At 49.0% G+C, this 23,130-nt stretch overlaps 1 protein-coding gene across 2 annotated transcripts in view; it reads right to left on the bottom strand.

Moving 5' to 3' along the window:
- KCNIP3 (potassium voltage-gated channel interacting protein 3) overlaps positions 1-23,130 on the bottom strand; it is a 95,791-nt gene that overhangs the window by 27,507 nt on the left and 45,154 nt on the right. Inside the window, exon 1 of one of the 2 annotated variants that reach the window (XM_019969648.2) lies at positions 2,367-2,879. The exons of the other annotated variant lie outside the window; for it this stretch is intronic. Within the exon in view, the coding sequence (XP_019825207.1) occupies positions 2,367-2,469 (103 nt within the window). The 5' untranslated portion in view covers positions 2,470-2,879. Of the gene's footprint in view, positions 1-2,366; positions 2,880-23,130 lie in introns of those variants that run through there. 2 annotated transcript variants of the gene reach the window in all.

Raw genomic sequence — 23,130 nt, 5'->3', positions numbered from 1 at the left:
AGGCACTTAGCTGGCATCATTGCCATCAACACGGACCATCTGGTACTCAGAATTCCCTTCCTCTAAAAAAAAAAAAAAGAATTCCCTTCCTCTGATGCAGGAAGAGGTGGCTGATCTGAGTGACAGAATGTTTTCAACCGTGACTCAATTCTGCTATTAAGAGTAATCATCCTCTAATTACTGGTGATAGCCATGGTTCACAAAGTTTGTGCATTTACTACATACCAAGAATGATCCTGAGGGCATCAAAGCCTTTACTCAACTAGTTCAAAGTCTGCTTCAGTCCTCCGGGGCAGGCATTATTATTGGCCCCACTTTATAGACAGGCCAAGGCTCAACCAGGTTAAGCCAGTATGTGTGGGTGACAGGAGATCCGAGCTCAGGGATCTCTGGCTGATTCTGAGGCTCCGTGCGCCTCCCACCGCGTCAAGACCCCAGAAGTCAGAAGGCATGAGTGGACAGGTATACCAGAAAAGACAAACTTATTAGAGCGGGAAGTGGGCTTTTCAGCAAGTCGAATAAACCACCTGTGCTCTTGCACGTCTGATCCACCTTGTAAACAAATCCCTTCTTAGAAATCGCAAAGGTAAACTTCAAGCTCCTAGAACCACAAGAGTGATGGGCTCCCTAAGAAGAATGTGTCGTGTCAATAACAAGTAGAGCGAGGCTGGCTGGTGGTCCCAGAAGGGCCCAGGAAATGGAGGAAGAGTAAAGTAGGGGCCTCAGATTCCCGAGTACCAAATCCCCCCTGCCTACGATGGACTCCAGGTGGGGAAAGGATGGGGGATGGGGGTGCAGTAGTGCACGCAGGAGGCATGGGCTCTGAGGGCACCGCTGGGTGAGATGCCCCCTACTCTGCCTGTATTTCCCATGGAGGTGCCTGTCACAGACTCTCCCTGCCAGGGCCAGTATCCATCCAGCCAAGTGCAGGCCCAGTTTAGGCAATTATCTTCCCAGGGAAAGTCGCTCAGTCGCTCCAACTCTTTCTGACTCCATGGATTGTAGCCCGCCAGGCTCCTCTGTCCATGGGTTTCTCCAGGCAAGAATACTGGAGTGGGTTGCCATTCCCTTCTCCAGGGGATCTTCCTGGCCCAGAGACTGAACCTGGGTCCCCTGCATTGCAGGCAGATTCTTTACCATCTGAGCCACCAGGGAAGCCTACCTTCCCCAGCTACAATGTAAAGTTCAAGATGGCGCCTCTGAGAACCCCCTTCAGCAAGCCCCTTCTCTCGGGGTCTCCTGAACTCACCTTGAAAGGTGTGATGTGGCTCAGTGCCTTCTGAAGGGCACACGGCCACGGGCTTCAGGCAACAAGTCAGACCTGGGCCTGGCCTCCTGGCCCCGGGGCCCTATCCTGCCCTCAGCAGGGGATTGGGGGGCACATCCCTAGGCCAGAGGGTGTGCTGGACAGTTCAGAGGCAAGGGCAGTTTCTCGCTCCTCCCCTCCCTGAGCCTCTGGGTTTTAGTCCCAGGAGCTGGAGCCTGGCAAGGTCAGCAGAGTGCTGAGCCAGGCAGGATGCCCATCCTCCCCTGAGGACCGCAGGGGCGCACAGGTGACGGAAAGAAGACCGGCCAGCCCCTTCCCCACAGTCCAGAGGGACAGGACACAGACGATAAGTTACAGCCCTGGTGGGTCAAGGTCCCCCTTCACAATGGATGTGCCCTGGAGGGGCTTCCTCTCCTAACCTGCCCAGAGGTGGGTGGGAGGTACTGCGTCCGGAAGCAACTCTTAAGGGTACCTACGTGTCAGGGGTCTCCGGGACACCGTCAGCGTCTGATTTAAGAGTTTGTCTGTCTCCTCGGTTAATATTTATTGGGACGAAAACAGTGGCGCCTGAGGGTTGGTTACCCATTCCTGAGTCTTGCGTGGGGAAAGGGGACTGGATGTGGGCTACGGGTGAAGGGCCGGCCTCATCACGAGACAGAGGTTTTGTGTTACTCGTTGCTGCAGTCAGACGCCCTGGGCTGAGGGTCGTCCCTGCTGTCTTCACCCTCTGCCACCTCCCACCGCCGGGCGCCAAGCTCACCGGGGGCGGCTCGGACCAGCGGGCCTAGGGCAGCCGGGGATGCCAGCTCAAGGCTTCTCCCGGGATCTCGCTTACACCCATCTCGAACACCGCGGCTGCACCCACTCTGGGGCTTTTCAGTCTGAGCCCTCTATGCGCCCTTAGATCCAGACCAGCTCTCGGGAGCCAGGAGGGGGCGGTGGCCGAGACGGGCAGGGCCGCGGAGCACAGCGTCCCCGAGGGCCGCTCCTCGCCGGGTGGACCTGGGTACCCGCACCCCGGAGCGCAAGTGCTGCTCTCTCCCCTCTGACCGCCGGCCCCCGGCGCAGGGCCGCCAAGGGGCGGGTGGCCACGCGTTACCTTCCATGGACATGGGCTCCAGGATGCCGAACTGCTTGAGGACGGCGATGAACAGCAGTACCACCACGGCCATGGCGCACAGCTCCATGCCCTGGATGCCCATGGCGGCCCGTGCTGCCTGGGGCCGGGGCGTGCCCCTCGCCCTCACGCTGCCTCCGGAGGCACCGGGGCCGGTGCTGCCCGCCCGGCCTCTAGGGGAGACCGCGGCTCACATGCCCCTGGCAGGCGGGGCTGCAGTCGTCGGCGGGGCCGGGGCCCCGCAGAGGGCGGCGGCGGCGGCAGCGAGCTGGGGCCGGCCCGGAGGTCGGATGCGGAGCTGCGACAGAGCCGGAGCGCAACTTTCCGAGTCAGCCGGCAAACTTCGAGGCGCGGCGGCGGCGCGGAGCGCAGCTCGCGTGGCCGGCTCTGGCCAGAGGCGCCTCCATGCCCGGAGCGGGCGCCGCGCCTCTTTCGGCCCCTCTCCAGCCCCAAGGGCTCCAGGGCACGGGGGCGCGGCGGCGGCGGCGGGGGTCCCCAGCGCTCCCGGTCGCCCCAGCCTCCATCGCGGCTCCCCGCGCGCTCATTGGCCTAGGCGCGGCGACCACCAGGGGAGGAGTCCCCTGCGGGCTCCCCTCCCACCACCCCCCACACACACCGTGCGCGCCAGACCGGGAAGGGGCGGAGGGAGGTGGCCCCGCCCCGCACGGGCCAGCCCGCAGACGGTGCCTGGCGCAGAGCCGGCGCTACCCCGCCAGCCCCCGCGTGACCGAGCGGTCCGCGGTTTTAGAATCGCTCGTGCAGGGTGGGGCTGTGTGGCTGGGGAGGGGGCCGGGGCCGGAAGGGAGCACCAGCGCCACTCCCCGGGGGAAGTCGGGGCTCCACTCTCCCGATGGAGGGGCGCGGAGCCTGGCCACCGCCGCTCTTCGCCCGGCGGGCCAGGACACAGCTGGCCTTCGGAGGATCCGGGAAGCCCTCTCTCCCCAGGGTATTTCCCACAACCATCAATCCACGGCCGGAGATTGAACTTGGCCCTGGTCTGGCTTCCGTGCAGAAATGGAAAAGTTGGTACTCAAAGTTCTCGAGTTCATGCGCTCGAGGCTTTTTAGGAGGGAGTTGGGCTTTGGCATTAGAGTCTACTAAACTGAGTTCAAGTCTTGACTTTGCTGCGTGACCTTGGTCGAGTCAGGGACTTGCAGCCTCCTCCTCCTCGTCCACAAAGAGGGGCTGGTGCCTGCCTTTCCGGCTGTGGGAAAGAGCCGAACGGATGTCAAGTGCTACGCGCGGGCAGTTCGAGGGAGTGCTAAATCGTTTGTGGATCGCTTTCTTCCTGCCCGGGGACACAGAGTAGGAAAGGAAAGCCGCTCAAACGAAGGTGAAAGAAAGGGGAGAGGTGGGGGCGTGGCAGGGCGGAGCCCGGAATCCTCCTAGCCCCCAAACTCCGGGACTTGGGGGCCGAAGCCGTGACTCTCTGCTGCCCTCCGGCGGGCGCTGCGCGCGTGGTGCACTCACCGGCCCAGGGCTCCGAGCGCGGCCACGGTGTGCTGCTGTGAACACTAAGTTCTGCTGTTCTCTGGTTTCTTAGTGGAGGGGGAAATCCAGCCCCGGACCACGCCCGTGAAAGTGAGCCCTGTTTGGACCTAGGGCTTGAACAATAGCGGCTCCCATTTATGGAGCCTCTGCTACCCGCTCTTTCATTCAACAAATACTGAGCGTGTACTGCGCTCTAGGTGCAGAGGGGTGTGGCGTGGCGGAAAACCGCAGCGTGCACAGCCAAGGGCCCTGCTGGAACTGCAGGCGAGCCGAGCCTTTAGGTTTACTTGTAATCCTTAAAGGCTCCCCCAGTGGGTATTCCTCTTCTCCCACTTCACAGGTGAGAAAACTGAGACCTAGAGGGTGGATTATGGAAGGGGATACAAGTGCACCCCAGGCCTGCTGAATTCCAGAGCAGATGTCCTAGGACAGGGCACTGCTTCTGGTGGAAACTGAAGCAGAACCTGGCGTCTCTCTCTGTCTGTGCAGTTCAACGTCACTGTTTAACACAGGTGGGTAAAAGACTGAGTTATTGGAGATATTTTTAAAGAACTGTAAATCCGCAGCGTTCAATTCCACTTAAGTGGGCATGTGGTGAGTCTCCGCTGACCAAAAGCAAGAGGTCTTAATGGTTCTGTTGGAACCCACGAGTTGCTTGTGAGTAGTCTAGAAAGGTTAAAAAGCCTCCTGCCATCTAATTTACACACTTCAGTGCTGAGCAAAGTGTAGGCTTTTTCCCAGCTAGTTCGCCAGTCCTCACTCAATAGCCTGGTTAAGAGCCCAGTGGCATGAAACCTCCCTAAGCCTATTCCTCATCCATAAAAGGGGTTTCCTTGGTAGCTCAGAGAATACAGAAAATGCTTGCAAGGTAGGAGATCTCCTGGAGAAGGAAATGGCAACCCACTCCAATATTCTTGCCTGGAGAATTCCATGGACAGAGAAGCCTGGCGGGCTACAGTCCATGGAGTCGCAAAGAGTTGACTGAGTGACTAAGCACTCTCACATGCATTCATAAAAGGGGTGGTGGTGGTGATGGTCCAGACCCTACAGAGGCCTGTAAAGAATTGGATAATACAAGGCCTGGCATCTGTCGCAGGCTCTGATGGCCCATGTTCTCCGAGCAGGGTGCTAGACTTAAGATAGACGGAGGGCAGGGGGCAGAGAAGAGAGCAAGCAAAGGAAGCTGTCTCGGGGTGAGGGGGGTTCCTCCTGAACTGCCCCGACTCTGCTTCCTGCCTCAGTTTCCCCTGGTGCTCCCAAACACCTCCCCCATGAAAGTTTCAGTGACTACCCATAAACACTGAGCTAGAAACCAGACATCGATCCCTGGCTATGCAGCGTAAAATATTAACGACGCCTAAGTGGGTACCAGGGCTGAGAGGAGAATGTCCGCTTGCTTGGCATTAGCAGCCCAGGCCAGGGGCCTAATGGATGGGAAGCTGACTGCCCTGCTCGCTCACTAGCTTGGGGCCTGCCAGCTTGGGGGCCTACCCAGGCCCACTGAGGCTGTGCCAGCAGCACTTTCAGAGCCCACTTGCCCAGGACCTGGAGCGGGGAGCTGGCAGACAACCCTCCAAGTCCCATACATCCTCGCCACACCCATGAAGGGCCAGGCTAGGCCTGGCCGTTTCCAGCTGTCTCTGGCTCCCCTCCCAAGGGGGCATTTGCTCTGGCACTCATTCACCCCTCCTCACCCCCTAAAGGCCTCAGGGGGCAGGAAGCAAGTTGGGTGTTGGCTGTGCTCCCTGACACCCGCTCTCTGCCTTAGGGGAGGGGCAGGCTCAGGGGAGGAGTGCAAACAGAGAAATCTCTGCAGGGCAGGGCCGCAGAGGTAGGGACTCCAGGGGCTGCTGGCTCTTCCTCAGGAGACAGGGGAAGGCGGGCGAGGGGTGGGGGTGGCTGAACCCTCACTGGAGACCTCACAGGTGGTATGGGAGGCCCCAGAGGGACTGGTCTAATTTAGAATGTTTCAGAGACCCAGCTGCTTTGGGGCTGGGTGGGGTACCCTCTAAACCTAGGCTTGCACCTCGCACCTGAGGTCATAGTCTTCCTTTGGCCTGGAATATTTTTTTTAACTTTTAATTTGGAGCGTAGCCAATTGACAATGTGAAAGTTTCCACCGGACAGCAAAGGGACTCAGCCACACATACACACGCATGCATTCGCCCTCAAACTCCCCTCCCATCCAGGCTGCCACATGACATTAAGCAGAGTTCCCTGTGCTGCACAGCAGGTGCCTGGAATATCTTTGGTGCCAGTCCAGTTCTACAACCAGGAAGCCACCCTGGAACCCTGCACTAACCCCCTGCATGAACCCTGTGTCCTTCGAACCCCCAAGGCCTCTGCTGCCTGGGCTACACCTTCCCTGCTGCGTGCTGGCCATCAGCCCCGACACTTCCCACGTCATCCGTGGTCATCTTTTCTCACCAGCTGCCCCGCCCACCCCTGTGAGCTCAGACCCTGTCAGCTTGGCCAGCATTCACTGGGCGCTGCCTGCTTACTGTTCCTGACCGCCTAGCTGCCCAAGGATTTCAAGAGGCCTTTCAACTCTTAAGGGAGAGATTGGGACGGACACGTGCTGTCCAAGAGACCCATTTCCTGCAGACAGCCCAGCAAGTTGTTCCTGTCCCAGTTCTCTGGAGGGCAGGCCTTCCTTGGTTCTACCGCATTCTATTGGGCAGAACGGGCGTCATGCAATTTAGTCATCCTTCTCGTATTTCATAACAGCCGGACGAGAATGCCCAGGAATGGAATTCCGCAGCCAAAGAAATGCCTCTAAGATTCCTCCCTGTGATGTCCCAGGGCTCCTGCAATGCAGTGCAGCCAAAGCTGATCACGCAATCTCACCCCAAACCAGTCCCCCCTCAAGCTCTCTGTCACAGCTGCTCAGGCCCAAACCCTGGCTCTTAGACTGGGCTCTGCCTGTCCCCTCTCCGGCCCAGTCTGTCACTCAGCCCTGGCACCGTGCCTCTTTCTCCTCCATCTCTGCTCCTGGTTGCCACCAGCCTGGCCACACCATCGTCCCTTTCTCCTGGACTCCTGACTCTGCCCTCCAAGCAGGGCTCCACCTCCTCCACTCTGCCCTCCTGCCTCCGTTCAGCAGCCAGAGTGATCATCTCAAGGTGAACATCAGGTCCTTCTCTTGCTTGAAACCTCCAGTGGCTCTCTGACTCAACCCTGGTTGTGTCTGCCTGCTCTGTATTCCTCCCTCTGATTTGGTAGCAGCACCCTGATTTCTGGCAGGCAATTTCAGAGGTTTGGGGACGTGACTGGTCCATCGACAATGATTCTTCTCCAACTCCAGAATGCCGCTGCACCGCCATGCGACTGGCTCGGGGACGGGCACCACATGGGGGCCAGGGTGATGACAGGCCTCCGTGGGCCTGGCCCTGGGACGGGAGGGACGCTCTCTCTCTTACAATGACAGAGAGTTGGACGTCCTGCCGCCAACTGAGGAAAGCAAGTCTGAGGATGTAGTCACTTCATGAGCAAACAGAGCAAAGGGCGGAGAGAAAGAGACTGAGTCCCGCTGACAGTGTTGTGTGCCTGGATCCAGCTGTCCCTGATGGCACATCCAAACCTATTTCTTCCAGTTAGAGGAGCCAATAAATCCCCCTATTGTTGCTTAAGCTGATGTGATCTGGGTTGCTGTCCCTCGCGACCAAGATGTTCCTGATGAATGAATTCTCCACGACTCACAGACCAAAGATCAAAATCCCTAACAAGCCCCATGAGAGCTGCTGGCATCTCTGAGCACTTACTACTACCAGGCACTTCAGTATAACTCATCTCCCTCATTCCTCACAGATTCCGATCTCTTGACAAGAGGAAGACATTAAAGCAGAGAGTGGTTGATGCTTTGTTGAAGGGCACACAGCTGATAAACCACAGTGTTAGGATTTGAACCCAAGCAGTCAGCTCCACAGCCTGTGATTTTTAAAAAAGTATTTATTTATTTGGCTGCACAGGGTCCTAGCCACAGTGTACAGCCTTCTGGGGATCTTAGTTCCCCAGCCAGGGATCAAACTTGCATGCGAAGGCAAATTCTTAACCACTGAACCACCAGGGAAGTTCTCAGAGCCTGCGATTGTAATTCGGCACCACCTTATCCCTCTAGACCTATAAGGTCAGGCTCCTCCACCTCTCCTTGGCTCACATGACCCCACCCGCGCCCACAGCTGCCAGGACTCTCCCATCCCCAGGTCTTTGTGCAGGCTCTTCCCTGAGCCGCAGTGCCCTCCCTCCTCCTCTTCTTCACCCACCCTAGTCGTTCTTTGAGTCTCAGCTTCATGTCTTGTCTACAGAGGGGACTCTCCTGGCCTCCTCCCCCTTGTTAGTCTCTACATTAAGCTGAGGCTGGTCATGTGAACCAGGGCCAAGTCCCTATTTGGAACCCTGACCTGTTGGCAGACTTGGCCAAGGCGTTACACCTCTCCGAGCCTTCCTTTCCTTCTTGCAAAATGGGGTCACTTGATGACATTTACCTGCCTGTCACACTGAGCTGTGAGCATCTGACAAGCTGACGGATGTGAAAGCATCCTGAGACACACGTGAAGGGCCCGAAGGAGCTTCTTTAGGCCCACGGAGGGAGCGACAGAGAGGGGTCCAGTGCCCAAGCCCTCCAATCGAACAGACCCATGGGACTGCACAGAACCGATTCACATAATCTCTGTCCCAGCCCAACTGCAGATGGAATGGGAGAGATTCATGGCCACAGGTAATAGAAAATCTTCATTCATTAGCTTAAACCACAAGGAACTGTATCATGTCAAACACAGGAAGTCCAGTAGGAGGCTGGCTCCAGGGACAGGCAGCTCAGATTCAACAATACCTTTAAAGGTACTGGTTTCTTGTATCTATCTACACTGCAAGCCACAGAGTGTCTATCTTATCCACAGCAGACTGACCTCATGATCACAAGATGGATGCCTAGTTCCGGACATCACACCCTGGCATATCCTGGAAAATATTAAGGGACCATCTCTTCCTGTGTCTCTTACTTATAGCAGGGAAGACTTTTCTGTTAAACTTCTCATGAACAATCCCTCATGTTTGATCGGCTGGAATTGTTTCACATGCCATCCCTAAACCAGTTGCTAGCAAGAAGAGTGAGAACACCAGTGTAGCAGAGACTGCTGCAGAAGCCTTAAGACAGTAAGTGGCCCTCTCTAAACAGGGAGAAGGTAAGGAGTGTATTGAGACAAACAAGCAACACTGCACAAAAACCTTCTGTTTACAGTACCTAGGCCCAAGATCCAAGGTCTTACCCATCTGCCTGCTGAGTAAAGAGACATTAAATAAAGAGAATCAATTTCCTCCAATGCAGAGTTTTAAAAAGGCTTCAGAATGTGTTTCATCGGCCCCTACTGATAGGCCTCTCTGTGGGTGGGGCTTAGATAAGTCAGTGATGTAAGTATTTCTTGAGCCCTCACCCTGTAGATGGTCCCGGTGAGTGTTTTGCAGAGGAATTGGCTTCTTTTAAAAAAATATATTTTATTTGTTTATTTACTTATTTATTTGACTGGGTCTTAGTTGCAACATCAGGTGGCCAAAGTATTGGAGCTTCAGCTTCAGCATCAGTCCTTCCAATGAATGTTCAGGGTTGATTTCTTTTAGGATTGACTGGTTTGATCTCCTTGCTGTCCAACAGACTCTTAAGAGTCATCTTCGGCAACATAATTCAAAGTCAGGTTGCATCGGTTCAAATCGTGGCTTCTCCACTTATTAGCCATGTGATCTTAGGCAAGTAACTTAGCCTCAATTTGATTCAGTTTCTGCAACCATAAGTGGGAATGGTGACGTCTATATCAAGTGAGTATGAGGGTAAAATAAGCACATGTAAAACACTTCGAACAGTGTCCTTTGCCCATCTGAGGGCTGTAGCTTTTGTTGTTATTACAGAAAAAGGATTTATTGCACATCCTTGGCTCAGAGGCCAAGGAGGAATATGGGTGAGCTTGAATACGTCTGTGTTTTTAACTATACAAATGCCACTATCTCTCTCAACTCCCTTGAGAGCAGAAAAGGAAGTTCCAATCATAATGGAATAGCTGGCATCAGACCTCTCTTACCACGGAAAACAACTGGGGAAAAAATGTAAAACAACTCTGTGCGGGCATTGGACAGCAATTAACACAGGATAATGGTCCTTGAGAGACAGAATCACATTAAATGATTCCCACATTCATTTCATCTTTATCCCTGAGCATATTTTCCAAAATGCAGTAAAACCTCCCCGTACTAGTGGTCACACTGGGTAGAGGAAAAAGAAATCAGAGTTCAGAACTGCTTAAGTGGCTGTGATTTAAGGAGAGCAGGGATCTGGAAAGAAGGAAGCCACAGTGCAGGATCAGCCCCCAAAATCTATATGAAACTCTCCCCTGGCCCTCAGTTCAGGTTGTACATGAACGGGGAACGTCAAGAGGACTTGCTGAAAATAGCTGCTGGGAAGACTGATTGCTGGACAGAGATTTCAGAGGTCACACAGCTCCAGGGAAATACTGAGGTTCATGCCCAGCCAAAACGGAGGACACAGGTGAACCCTGTGCTCTCCTTTGAGATCACGAAAGCCACACTTCGGAATTAAGACCATGCCTTAAGAAAACAGCTACACTCTATAAATAAGGGGGAAAGCTGAAACAGACCTGCCTTAACAAAGCCAAAAAGTAAGCTTTGACAGAATTAGTGTGATTTGCCAGGAATTTAACTGCCTGCCAAAACAAAGCTTAACACTCTCTACAGGAAGAGAAACTAATCCAGAGGGTCCACAGCATCTCATTTACAGTGTTTGCCTCGCAATGAAAGACTGTTGAACATAAGAAGGAAAAGGTGGCCGATCATGGAGTCAACAGAAACAGAAGCCAGAGGTGCCCCAGATGCTGGGGTTAGCAGATGTGCGTGAGTGCTCCGTCGCTTCAGTCATGTCTGACTGTTTGTGACCCCAGGACTGTAGCCCACCAGGCTCCTCTGTTCATGAGGATTCTCCAGGCAAGAATACCGGAGTGGGTTGCTATGCCCTGTCCAGGGGATCCTCCTGACCCAGTGATCGAACCCACACCTCCTACATCTCCTTCGTTGGCAGGTGAGATTTTTTTTTACCACTCATGCCACCTGGGAGGCCCGGGGTTAGCAGATAAGAACTTCAAAATAACTATACTTAATATTTTTATACATGGAAAAAGAAATGGATGAGATGAATGAAAAGATGAAGTTTAAATTTTAACAGAGAATTGGGATCTTGTGTCAGGGCTTGGTAAAGGAAGCAGAACCACCATCAGTGATATGGAGTAAGGGCTTAATTATAAGAATGAGTCCTTACACAACTGTGGCAGCTGGGGAAGAGGTCTGTGGAAGGTGGTCCGTCTGCCTGTCCTTGAAGTTGCTGTAGGTCAGCAGATTCCAGAAGACAGGAAAAAAAAAAAAACCTGGACATGAAGTGAAGGTGAGAACAAATTGGAATCCACATCTGCCTCTCACTGCCTCCAACCCTGACAACACAGGGGACCCATAGGAGCTGATCCCATCTGCCAAACAGCTGCACATGGCTCAGTATTCAACAGAAAGTGAAAAGTCGTACCAAGAAACAAGAAAATACAGCTCATATTCAGGGGGAAGGAAAACAAAACAGTCAAAGGAAACTGTCTCTGGGCTTCGCTGGTGGCTCAGTGGTAAAGAATCCATCTGCCAATCCAGGAGACATGGGTTTGATCCCTGATCTAGGAGGATCCCACGGAGCACATGCCACGGAGCAGCTAAGCCCGTGCGCCACAGCTCTTGAGCCTGGAATCCGCAACTACTGAACGCAGGTGTCGCAATTACTGACGAGCAGGTGTCGCAATTACTGACGAGCAAGTGCCCTGGAGCCCGTGGCTCTGCCACGTGAGAAGCCTGCACAGCAACTAGAGAGCAGCCCCCGCTCGCCTCAGTAGAGAAAAGCCCCTGCAGTAACGAAGACCCAGCACGGTCAAAAATAAATAATAAAAACATTATCAAAAAGAGGAAGAAACTGTCTCTGAGTATCATAGGATGCCAGATTCAGCGGACAAAGACGTCAAAGTATATTCAAAGAACTTATGGAAACCCTATTTTAAAAATTGAAGGAAAATATGACTGATGACTTAGTGGATGGAGAATCTCAATAAAGTGAAAGAAAATATAAAAGAACCAGATGGAAATTCTGGAGATTAAAAGTCAAGTAACTGAAATTTAAAATTCATTACAGGGATTCACTAGCAGATTTGAACTGGCAGAAGAATCAGTAACGTTGAAGACAGATTGATAGGAATTACGGAAACAAAAGAACAGAGACAAAAATGAAGAGTCTCAGATACTTGTGGACAAATATTAAACCCACCAACATATATGTGATGAGAGTCCCAGAAGAACTGGAAAAAGGAGCAGAAAAAATATTTGGAGAAATAATAGCCCGAAGTTCCCCAGTTTAACAAAAAACATAAACCTACGTATCCAAGAAGCTCAAATAATCCAAAATATACTCATGAAGATATTCACACCTGTACACATCATTGTTGAATGGAATACAAAGAAAAAAATCTCAGAAGCAGCAAGAGAAAATGGACATATCATATACAGATGACAATATGAATTTAAGCTGATTTCCCATCAACATTATGGAGGCTGGGAGAAAGGGATAGTTAGGGCGTTTGGGATGAACGGGTACACACTGCTATATTTCAAATGAATAACCAACAATGACCTACCGTATAGCACAGGGAACTCTGTTCAATGTTGTGTACCTGGATGGGACAGGAGTTTGGGGGAGAGTGGATACATGTGTATGTATGGCTGAATCTATCATTGTTCACCTGAAACTTACCACATTGTTAATTGGCTATTGTTCAGTTGCTAAGTTGTGCCTACTACCCTGATACAAAATGAGATTTTTTAAAACGGGTGCTGGAAAGCAGTGGAATGACATAATTAAGGTGCTGAAAGAAAACATAAATTATCATCCAAGAATTCTTTATTCAGAAAAAAACTATCCTTCACAAGGGCTTCCCTGGTGGGTCAGACGGGAAGGAATCTGCCTGCAATGCAGGAGACTGGGATTTGATCCCTGGGTGGGGAAGATCCCCTAGAGAAGGGAATGGCTACCCATTCCAGTATTCTTGCCTGGAGAATTCCATGGACAGAGGAGCCTGGCGGGCTACAGTCCATGGGGTTGCAAAGAATTGACTGAGCAACTTTCACTTTTCATCTTTCAAAAATGAAGATAAAGACATTCACAGATAAATATAAAGGATTCATTACTACCAGAACTGCCTAATGAGAAATACATAAGAAAGTCCTTCAGGTTGAAAGAAAATAATTCAAATCCACAGAAGGAAACAAAGGGTGCCAGAAATAGTAATTATGTGGATAAATTTAAAATATTGTATAAATATATTTTTAAAAATTTCTACTCTTAAGTTCTTTAAAAGATATAAGTTTGCATAAACCAATAATTATAACACTGTATGTTTTGGCTTATAACAATATATGGATATAACATATGTGATGATAAAAAAAAGAAGAGAGAAAAAGAAAACATATTGGAGGAAAGTTTTTATATTTTATTGAAACTAATTTAATATTACTCTAAGATAAACTGTGATAAGTTAAAATGTATACTGTAATCCCTAAAAGATCCACTAAGCAAGTAACTCAAAATAATAGTTTTGAAAATCAACAGGGGAATTTAAATGGTACACTAAAAAACATTTGTTTTACACACCAGGGGGCAGTAAAGAAGGAAGAGAACAAAAAAGTGACACTTAGAAAACAAGTAGTAAAATCACAGATTAAATACATCTGTAACAATAATTATAGTAAATGTGAATGAACTAAAAATGAATGGGAAAAAAAACTGGAAAGAATATAAGGAAGATGTGGGCAAAGGACAAAGGTAAAAAAGACTAACAAATGTGTAAACAGAGTCCCAAAATAAGAGGAGAGAGAAAAAGGGACAGAATTAAAATCTGAAGAAATAATGGCAGAAAATTTCCCCACACTGATGAAAGATATTACACCACAGTTTCAACAAGCTCAACAAAACCCAGGCAGAATAAATACAAAGAACACCACAGTTAGGCATGTCATGGTCAAACTGCTGAAAACCAGCAGTAAAGAGAACACTTTAAAGGCATCCAGATGAAAAAAAGACATCCAGTGGATGGGGAGGAATGAGTACAAATGATGGCAGATTTTGCAACAAAAACCACAGAAGCCAGAATACAGTGGAATAACATTATTTTCCAAAGTACTCTAGGAGGAATAATGGGCCAATCTATAATTATAATTATAGACCAAAAAAATAATGTCCTTCAAAATGAAGGATTAAGACATTAAGACAGATTAAGACAATCAGAGCTTAAACCCGAGGGAGTTTTTCATTTAGACATGTTACTCAAGGAGTACTGAAGAGATGAAGCTCTCCATCGTGGGACCAGCTGCTAGCAGCAAGTCTTTGCCCACCACAGGAGGCTCTGAGATCTCTCAGCACCTTGGCCAGAATCAAGGCCAGTGGTCTCCGGAAGGAAGAACTTCATGCGGCTTAGTTAAGTGGTTCTAGGTCCCATGGTTCTCATGGCCTGGAAAGACTTGGAAAGCATGGGAGAACTGAGAAACCCGACCAAGTGCACACATCTCCAATGTCACCATGCCGGGGGAACCCTCACTGCCTGTTTGAGGGGAAAACGGTCTTTTGATTGCCCATTGACCTGCTTGATTCCCCCTTGGTCAGAAGGAGAGGATCTCTCTTCATGCTTCCATCCCTGTGCAAGGCTTATCCAAATTCCCATCTATTGCCCCAGGGGTTTCAGAGTCTAGTAATACTGAATGGATGGGATACTGAAAGAAGAACTCCCCAGGTCAGTAAGTGTCCAATATGCTACTGGATATCAGTGGAGAAATAACTCCAGAAAAATGGAGGGATGGAGCCAAAGCAAAAAGAATACCCAGCTGTGGATGTGACTGGTGATAGAAGCAAGGTCCGATGCTGTCAAGAGCAATATTGCATAGGAACCTGGAATGTCAGGTCCATGAATCAAGGCAAATTGGAAGTGGTCAAACGAGATGGCAAGAGTGAACGTCGACATTCTAGGAATCAGCGAACTCAAATGGACCAGAATGGGTGAATTTAACTCAGATGACCATTATATCTATTACTGCGGCAGGAATCCCTCAGAAGAAATGGAGTAGCCATCATGGTCAACAAAAGAGTCTGAAATGCAGTACTTGGATGCAATCTCAAAAATGACAGAATGATCTCTGTTCGTTTCCAAGGCAAACCATTCAATATCACAGTAATCCAAGTCTATGCCCCAACCAGTAACGCTGAAGAAGCTGAAGTTGAATGGCTCTATGAACACCTACAAGACCTTTTAGAACTAACACCCAAAAAAGATGTCCTTTTCATTGTAGGGGACTGGAATGCAAAAGTAGGAAGTCAAGAAACACCAGTACTAATAGGCAAATTTGGCCTTGGCATACGGAATGAAGCAGGGCAAAGGCTAATAGAGTTTTGCCAAGAGAATGCACTTGTCATACCAAACACCCTCTTCCAACAACACAAGACTCTATACATGCACGTCACCAGATGGTCAACACCAAAATCAGATTGATTATATTCTTTGCAGCCAAAAATGGAGAAGCTCTATACAGTTAGCAAAAACAAGACTGGGAGCTGACTGTGGCTCAGATCATGAACTCCTTATTGCCAAATTCAGACTTAAATTGAAGAAAGTAGGGAAAATCACATCACCATTCAGGTATAACCTACATCAAATCCCTTATGATTATAAAGTGGAAATGAGAAATAGATTTAAGGGCCTAGATCTGATAGATAGAGTGCCTGATGAACTATGGATGGAGGTTCATGACGCTGTACAGGAGACAGGGATCAAGACCATCCCCATGGAAAAGAAATGCAAAAAAGCAAAATGGCTGTCTGGGGAGGCCTTACAAATAGCTGTGAAAAGAAGAGAAGCAAAAAGCAAACGAGAAATGGAAAGATATAAACATCTGAATGCAGAGTTCCAAAGAATAGCAAGGAGAGATAAGAAAGCCTTCCTCAGTGATCAATGCAAAGAAATAGAGGAAAACAACAGAATGGGAAAGACTAGAGAACTCTTCAAGAAAATGAGAGATACCAAGGGAACATTTCATGCAAAAATGGGCTCAATAAAGAACAGAAATGGTATGGACCTAACAGAAGCAGAAGATATTAAGAAGAGGTGGCAAGAATATGCAGAAGAACCGTACAAAAAAGATCTTCACGACCCAGATAATCACGATGGTGTGATCACTGACCTAGAGCCAGACATCCTGGAATGTGAAGTCAAGTGGGCCTTAGAAAGCATCACTACGAACAAAGTTAATGGATGTGATGGAATTCCAATTGAGCTATTTCAAATCCTGAAAGATGATGCTGTGAAAGTGCTGCACTCAATATGCCAGCAAATTTGGAAAACTCAGTAGTGGCCACAGGACTGGAAAAGATCAGTTTTCACTCCAATCCCAAAGAAAGGCAATGCCAAAGAATGCTCAAACTACCGCACAATTGCACTCATCTCACACGCTAGTAAAGTAATGCTTAAAATTCTCCAAGCCAGGCTTCAGCAACACGTGAACCGTGAACTTCCAGATGTTCAAGCTGGTTTTAGAAAAGGCAGAGGAACCAGAGATCAAATTGCCAACATCTTCTGGATCATCAAAAAAGCAAGAGAATTCCAGAAAAACATCTATTTCTGCTTTATTGACTATGCCAAAGCCTTTGACTGTGTGCATCACAATAAACTGTGGAAAATTCTGAAAGAGAGGGGAATACCAGACCACCTGACCTGCCTCTTGAGAAATCTGTTTGCAGGTCAGGAAGCAACAGTTAGAACCAGACATGGAACAACAGACTGGTTCCAAATAGTAAAAGGAGTACATCAAGGCTGTATATTGTCACTGTGCTTATTTAACTTATATGCAGAGTACATCATGAGAAACACTGGGCTGGAAGAAGCACAAGCTGGAATCAAGATTGCCAGGAGAAATGTCAATAACCTCAGATATGCAGATGACACCACTCTTATGGCAGAAAGTGAAGAGGAACTAAAGAGCCTCTTGATGAAAGTGAAAGAGGAGAGTGAAAAAGTTGGCTTAAAGCTCAACATTCAGAAAACTAAAATCATGGCATCTGGTCCCATCACTTCATGGGAAATAGATGGGGAACCAGAGGAAACAGTGGCTGACTTTATTTTTGGGGGCTCCAAAATCACTGCTGATGGTGATTGCAGCCATGAAATTAAAAGATGTTTACTCCTTGGAAGAAAAGTTATGACCAACCTAGATAGCATATTAAAAAGCAGAGACATCACTTTGTCAACAAAGGTCCATCTAGTTAAGGCTATCGTTTTTTCCAGTAGTCATGTATGGATGTGAGAGTTGGATTATAAAGAAAGCTGAGTGCTGAAGAATTGATGCTTTTGAACTGTGGTGTTGGAGAAGACTCTTGAGAGTCCCTTGGACTGCAAGGAGATCCAACCAGTCCATTCTAAAGGAGATCAGTCCTGGGTGTTCATTGGAAAGACTGATGTTGAAGCTGAAACTCCAATACTTTGGCCACCTGATGCGAAGAGTTGACTCATTGGAAAAGACTCTGATGCTAGGAGGGATTGGGGACAGGAGGTGAAGGGGACGACAGAGGATGAGATGGCTGGATGGCATCACTGACTCAATGGACATGAGTTTGGGTGAACTCTGGGAGTTGGTGATGGACAGGGAGCCCTGGCATGCTGCGGTTCATGGGGTTGCAAAGAGCCAGGCACGACTGAGAGACTGAACTGAACTGAATACTGAATGACTGATGGAATGCTGAAGGGCATCATGCTCTCAGGGCCCCTCATCCTACTCACTGGTCCACTGTGATGGAGAGTTCCTGTTCTCTCCCTCAGTTGGAGGACTTCTCACCTCTTCTTGTGTCTTTTCTTAACCTTACCCAGCTCCATCCCAGGGGAACCAAACAGCTCCAAAATGACAGGACCAGATAAGGAGAGCCGTAGTTCTCAGCAATGTCACTTCAGACCCTTAAAGGTTTGGTTTTGTTTTGCTTTGCTTGTTTGTTTCTGGCTTTTTAAAACTTAATATCTTAATTAAAAAAAAAAAAAAAAGAATGAACTGACTTGGCTGCCTCTGGTCTAAGTTGAGGCATGTGGGACCTAGTTCCCTGACCAGGGACTGAACCCAGGCCACCTGCATTGGGAGTGTGGAGGCTTAGCCACTGGATACCCAGGAAGACTTGAAACCCTTGGAGTTTATAGAACGTCCACCATGTTGACTTGTGAGTTTCTTTGGGTCCATTTCTATTTCTCGGCTGACCTTGGCTTTCCCACCTCTCTCTGTTGGCAAGAGGAGAGCGTGATGGTGAGTCAGGAGTTCTAGGGTTGTGCAGGCTACGTCACGTTGCTTTCCACCTCTTTGGGCCTCAGTCATTCATCTCCAAAGTGGGGAAAGCATTCTTTAATCCCAGGGACACCCCCTCATATGTTGTCATGAGACTCAGGGGCATCCATGCATGCGAGAGCGCGCCGAGCCATGAGGGGCTCTATGGACATACTGGCCAGTGCCGCGGTATTTTAATGCAGCGCTGAATCAAGGCTGAGTCTCCGCACACAAAAGGTGCCCAGGAAGGATCGCTGTCCAACTTGGAGTCTGCTTGCTACCCCTGGCATTCGCCCTAGTCACAGGGGGTCATCAATCCTCATGTTTTATGACAATGCAGCTAAGTGCTCTCAAATCACATCGTTGTTGCTGATCTGTAAAGATGTCTGGACGTAAGTATTTCTTTGTTGGAACTCAAGCCAGGGGCCCAAGGATGTCCTGGGGAATTTCCACCCGGCACGCTGTTTACTTGGCCTCCGTGGCGGCCTCTGGCAGCTCGGGGAGGTATGTTATTACAAATGCCCTGGTCAGCTGGATACAGATGAATGACTTGGGAATCAAAACCTTGGGATGGAAAACAGCAGGGGAGAAGCCAGAGCTCCAGACAGGGTGCCGGGGCTGGAAGTCCAGGATCTGAGTCCCATCTTTGTCTCCAGCCTATGGTCTCAAGCTGTCCATCCTCCTCCCTGAGTTCAATGGAGGGAGGGAATTGGGTAATAATTGTAATAGCAGCATCTTCATCAATTGAGTGCATCTATTGAGCGCCGGTCTCCTAGGCACTGACATGTGTGTGCTGAGTCGCTCAGTCGTGTCCGACTCTCTGTGGACCCACGGATGGCAGCCCGCCAGGCTTCTCTGTCCATGGGATTCTCCAGGTAAGAATACTGGAGTGGGTTACCATGCCCTCCTCCAGGGCGTCTTCCCAACCCAGGGATCAAGCCGATATTGCTTGTGTCTCCTACATCAGGTTCTTTACCACTAGTGCTACCTGGGAAGCCCCAGGCATGGGCATTCATAATAGCACATCATCCTCCACATCCCTATTAGCAGCCCCAGTCACAACTGCAAAATGGGCTGCAGACTGCCCCTCCCCCAGGTCTCCAAGAGCGTCAAGAGTCTAACCTGAACAGGCGCTCTGAGAAGGCTCCTGGAAACATCCAACTCTGTCTCAGAGTGCTGGACTGGCTGAGGGCAGCTACTTGTTTCTATTTTATTTATTAAATAATTTTTTTTGGACCACACTGCACAGCATTCGAGATCTTAGTTCTCTGACCAGGGATCGAACATGTGCCCCCTGCACTGGAAGCGCAGAGTCTTAACCACTGGACCACCAGGCAAGTCCCCGAGGATGAGTGCCTGTGAGGCCCTCACAGAGGAGAGTCAGGGACCAGAGGAGGAAAATGGTTTTGATTCTTCCTTCAGTCTGGAGAGTCATAAGAGTTCAGAATAGAAGAGGCCTAGGTTCATTCATGCATTACGCACTCAACATGTATTTTATTTTGTACTTTGTGTCTGGAAGATACAGCGGTAAATGCGGCAAACACGGCCACTGGCCCCAAGGAGCTGACATTCTCGAGGGGAGACAGACAGTGAAACAGTTGTGACAGAGAAGTAAGGACTGTGATGGGAGAAATACGTCAGAGGAGCTCCCGGCTTGGATGCAAGGTCCAGACCAGCTTTCCCAGAGGGAAGGTCTAAAGGCAGGGAGTGTGTGTGGAGGATTCGGGGCGATAGGCCAGGCTATGAAGCTTGGGGCAGAAGGGTGGGCGGTGTGTGGGACTGAAGTCATGATACCACGACTGGTATCATGATCAGAGGGAGCATGGCCCAGGAAGGCAGGGCCGCAGGGGCCCAAGGCCGAGCCTGAGTTGGGACAGGGCTTCATTTCTAGGGCAATGGAGCGTCTGGTGTGTTTTGGTTTATTTCCTCTATAGTAACCACTGCCGCATGTGCTATACTCATGAAATGAAAGTGTCAGTCACTCAATCGTGTCCGACTCTTTGTGACCCCATGGACTGTAGCTCCTCTGTCTGTGGGATTTTCCAGGAAAGAATACGGGAGTGGATTGCCATTTCCTCCTCCAGGGGATCTTCCTGACCCAGGGGTTGAACCCACATCTCTTATATCTCCTGTGCTGGCAGGCAGGTTCTTTACCACTAGCACCACCTGGGAAGCCCGAATGAAGTATAATCTTGAAAACTTGTGAATCTCTGTATTATACACCTGTAACTTACATAAAAAGCTGCACGGTGCAGGAGATCTGAGAGGAGCTGCCCCAGGTCAAAGGTCAGGAGTGGGGCCATGAGGAGATAATCCACGTCCAAGGTAAGGAGCAGCGGCTGTGCTTTGCTGGATCAGCCATGAAGAGATACCCCACGTCCAAGGTAAGAGAAACCCCAGTAAGACAGTAGGTGCTGAGAGAGGGCATCAGAGGGCAGACACACTGAAACCATAATCACAGAAAACTAGCCAATCTAATCACACGGACTACAGCCTTGTCTAACTCAATGAAACTAAGCCATGCCGTGTGGGGCCACTCAAGATGGATGGGTCATGGTGGAGAGGTCTGACAGAATGTGGTCCACTGGAGAAGGGAATGGCAAAGCACTTCAGTATTCTTGCCTCGAGAACCCCATGAACAGTATGAAAAGGCAAAATGATAGGATACTGAAAGGTGAACTCCCTAGGTGGGTAGGTGCCCAATATGCTACTGGAGATCAGTGGAGAAATAACTCCAGAAAGAATGAAGAGACAGAGCCAAAGCAAAAACAACACCCAGTTGTAGATGTGACTGGTGATAGAAGCAAGGTCTGATGCTGTAAAGAGCAATATTGCATAGGAACCTGGAATGTCAGGTCCATGAATCAAAGCAAATTGGAAGTGGTCAAACAGGAGATGGCAAGAGTGAATGTCAACATTCTAGGAATCAGCAAACTCAAATGGACTGGGATGGGTGAATTTAACTCAGATGACCATTATATCTACTACTGCGGGCAGGAATCCCTTAGAAGAAATGGAATAGCTATCATGGTCAACAAAAGAGTCCAAAATGCAGTACTTGGATGCAATCTCAAAAATGACAGAATGATTTTTGTTCATTTCCAAGGCAAACCATTCAATATCATGGTAATCCAAGTCTATGCCCCAACCAGTAATGCTGAAGAAGCTGAACGGTTCTATGAAGACCTACAAGACCTTTTAGAACTACCACTCAAAAAAGATGTCCTTTTCATTATAGGGGACTGGAATGCAAAAGTAGGAAGTCAAGAGACACCTGGAATTGCAGACAGATTTGGCCTTGGAGTACAGAATGAAGCGGGGCAAAGGCTAATAGAGTTTTGCCAAGAGAATGCAGTGGTCAGCAAACACCCTCTTCCAACAACACAAGAGAAGACCCTACACATGGACATCACCAGATGGTCAACACCAAAATCAGATTGATTGTATTATTTGCAGCCAAAGATGGAGAAGCTCTCTACAGTCAGCAAAAACAAGACCGGGAGCTGACTGTGGCTCAGATCATGAACTCCTTATTGCCAAATTCAGACTTAAATTGAAGAAAGTAGGGAAAACCACATCACCATTCAGGTATGACCTAAATCAAATCCCTTATAATTATACAGTAGAAGTGAGAAATAGATTTAAGGGACTAGATCCGATATAGTGCCTGATGAACTATGGATGGAGGTTCGTGACATTGTACAGGAGACAGGGATCAAGACCATCCCCAAGAAAAAGAAATGCAAAAAAGCAAAATGGCTGTCTGAGGAGGCCTTACAAATAGCTGTGAAAAGAAGAGAAGCAAAAAGCAAAGGAGAAAAGGAAAGATATAAGCATCTGAATGCAGAGTTCCAAACAATAGCAAGGAGAGATAAGAAAGCCTTCCTCAGTGATCAATGCAAAGAAATAGAGGAAAACAACAGAATGGGAAAGACTAGAGATCTCTTCAAGAAAATGAGAGATACCAAGGGAACATTTCATGCAAAAATGGGCTTGATAAAGGACAGAAATAGTATGGACCTAACAGAAGCAGACAATATTAAGAAGAGGTGGCAAAAATACACAGAAGAACTGTACAAAAAAGATCTCCATGACCGAGATAATCACGATGGTGTGATCACTGACCTAGAGCCAGACATCCTGGAATGTGAACTCAAGTGGGCCTTAGGAAGCATCACTACGAACAAAGCTAATGGATGTGATGGAATTCCAGTTGAGCTATTTCAAATCCTAAAAGATGATGCTGTGAAAGTGCTGCACTCAGTATGCCAGCAAATTTGGAAAACTCAGCAGTGGCCACAGGACTGGAAAAGATCAGTTTTCATTGCAATCCCAAAGAAAGGCAATGCCAAAGAATGCTCAAACTTCTGCACAATTGCACTCATCTCACACACTAGTAAAGTAGTGCTCAAAATTCTTCAAGCCAGGCTTTAGCAATACATGAACCATGAACTTCCAGATGTTCAAGCTGGTTTTAGAAAAGGCAGAAGAACCAGAGATCAAATTGCCAACATCTTCTGGATCATCAAAAAAGCAAGAGAGTTCCAGAAAAACGTCTATTTCTGCTTTATTGACTATGCCAAAGCCTTTGACTGTGTGGATCACAATAAACTGTGGAAAATTCTTAAAGAGATGGGAATACCAGACCACCTGATCTGCCTCTTGAGAAATCTGTTTGCAGGTCAGGAAGCAATAGTTAGAACCAGACATGGAACAACAGACTGGTTCCAAATAGGAAAAGGAGTATGTCAAGGCTGTATATTGTCACCCTGCTTATTTAACTTATATGCAGAGTACATCATGAGAAACACTGGGCTGGAAGAAGCAC

This window comes from Bos indicus, chromosome 11, assembly GCF_029378745.1.
Source record: "Bos indicus isolate NIAB-ARS_2022 breed Sahiwal x Tharparkar chromosome 11, NIAB-ARS_B.indTharparkar_mat_pri_1.0, whole genome shotgun sequence".
Taxonomy (NCBI): domain Eukaryota; kingdom Metazoa; phylum Chordata; class Mammalia; order Artiodactyla; family Bovidae; genus Bos; species Bos indicus.
The sequence above is the reverse complement of the archived record's forward strand: the minus strand, read 5'-3'. Positions and strand labels throughout refer to the sequence as shown.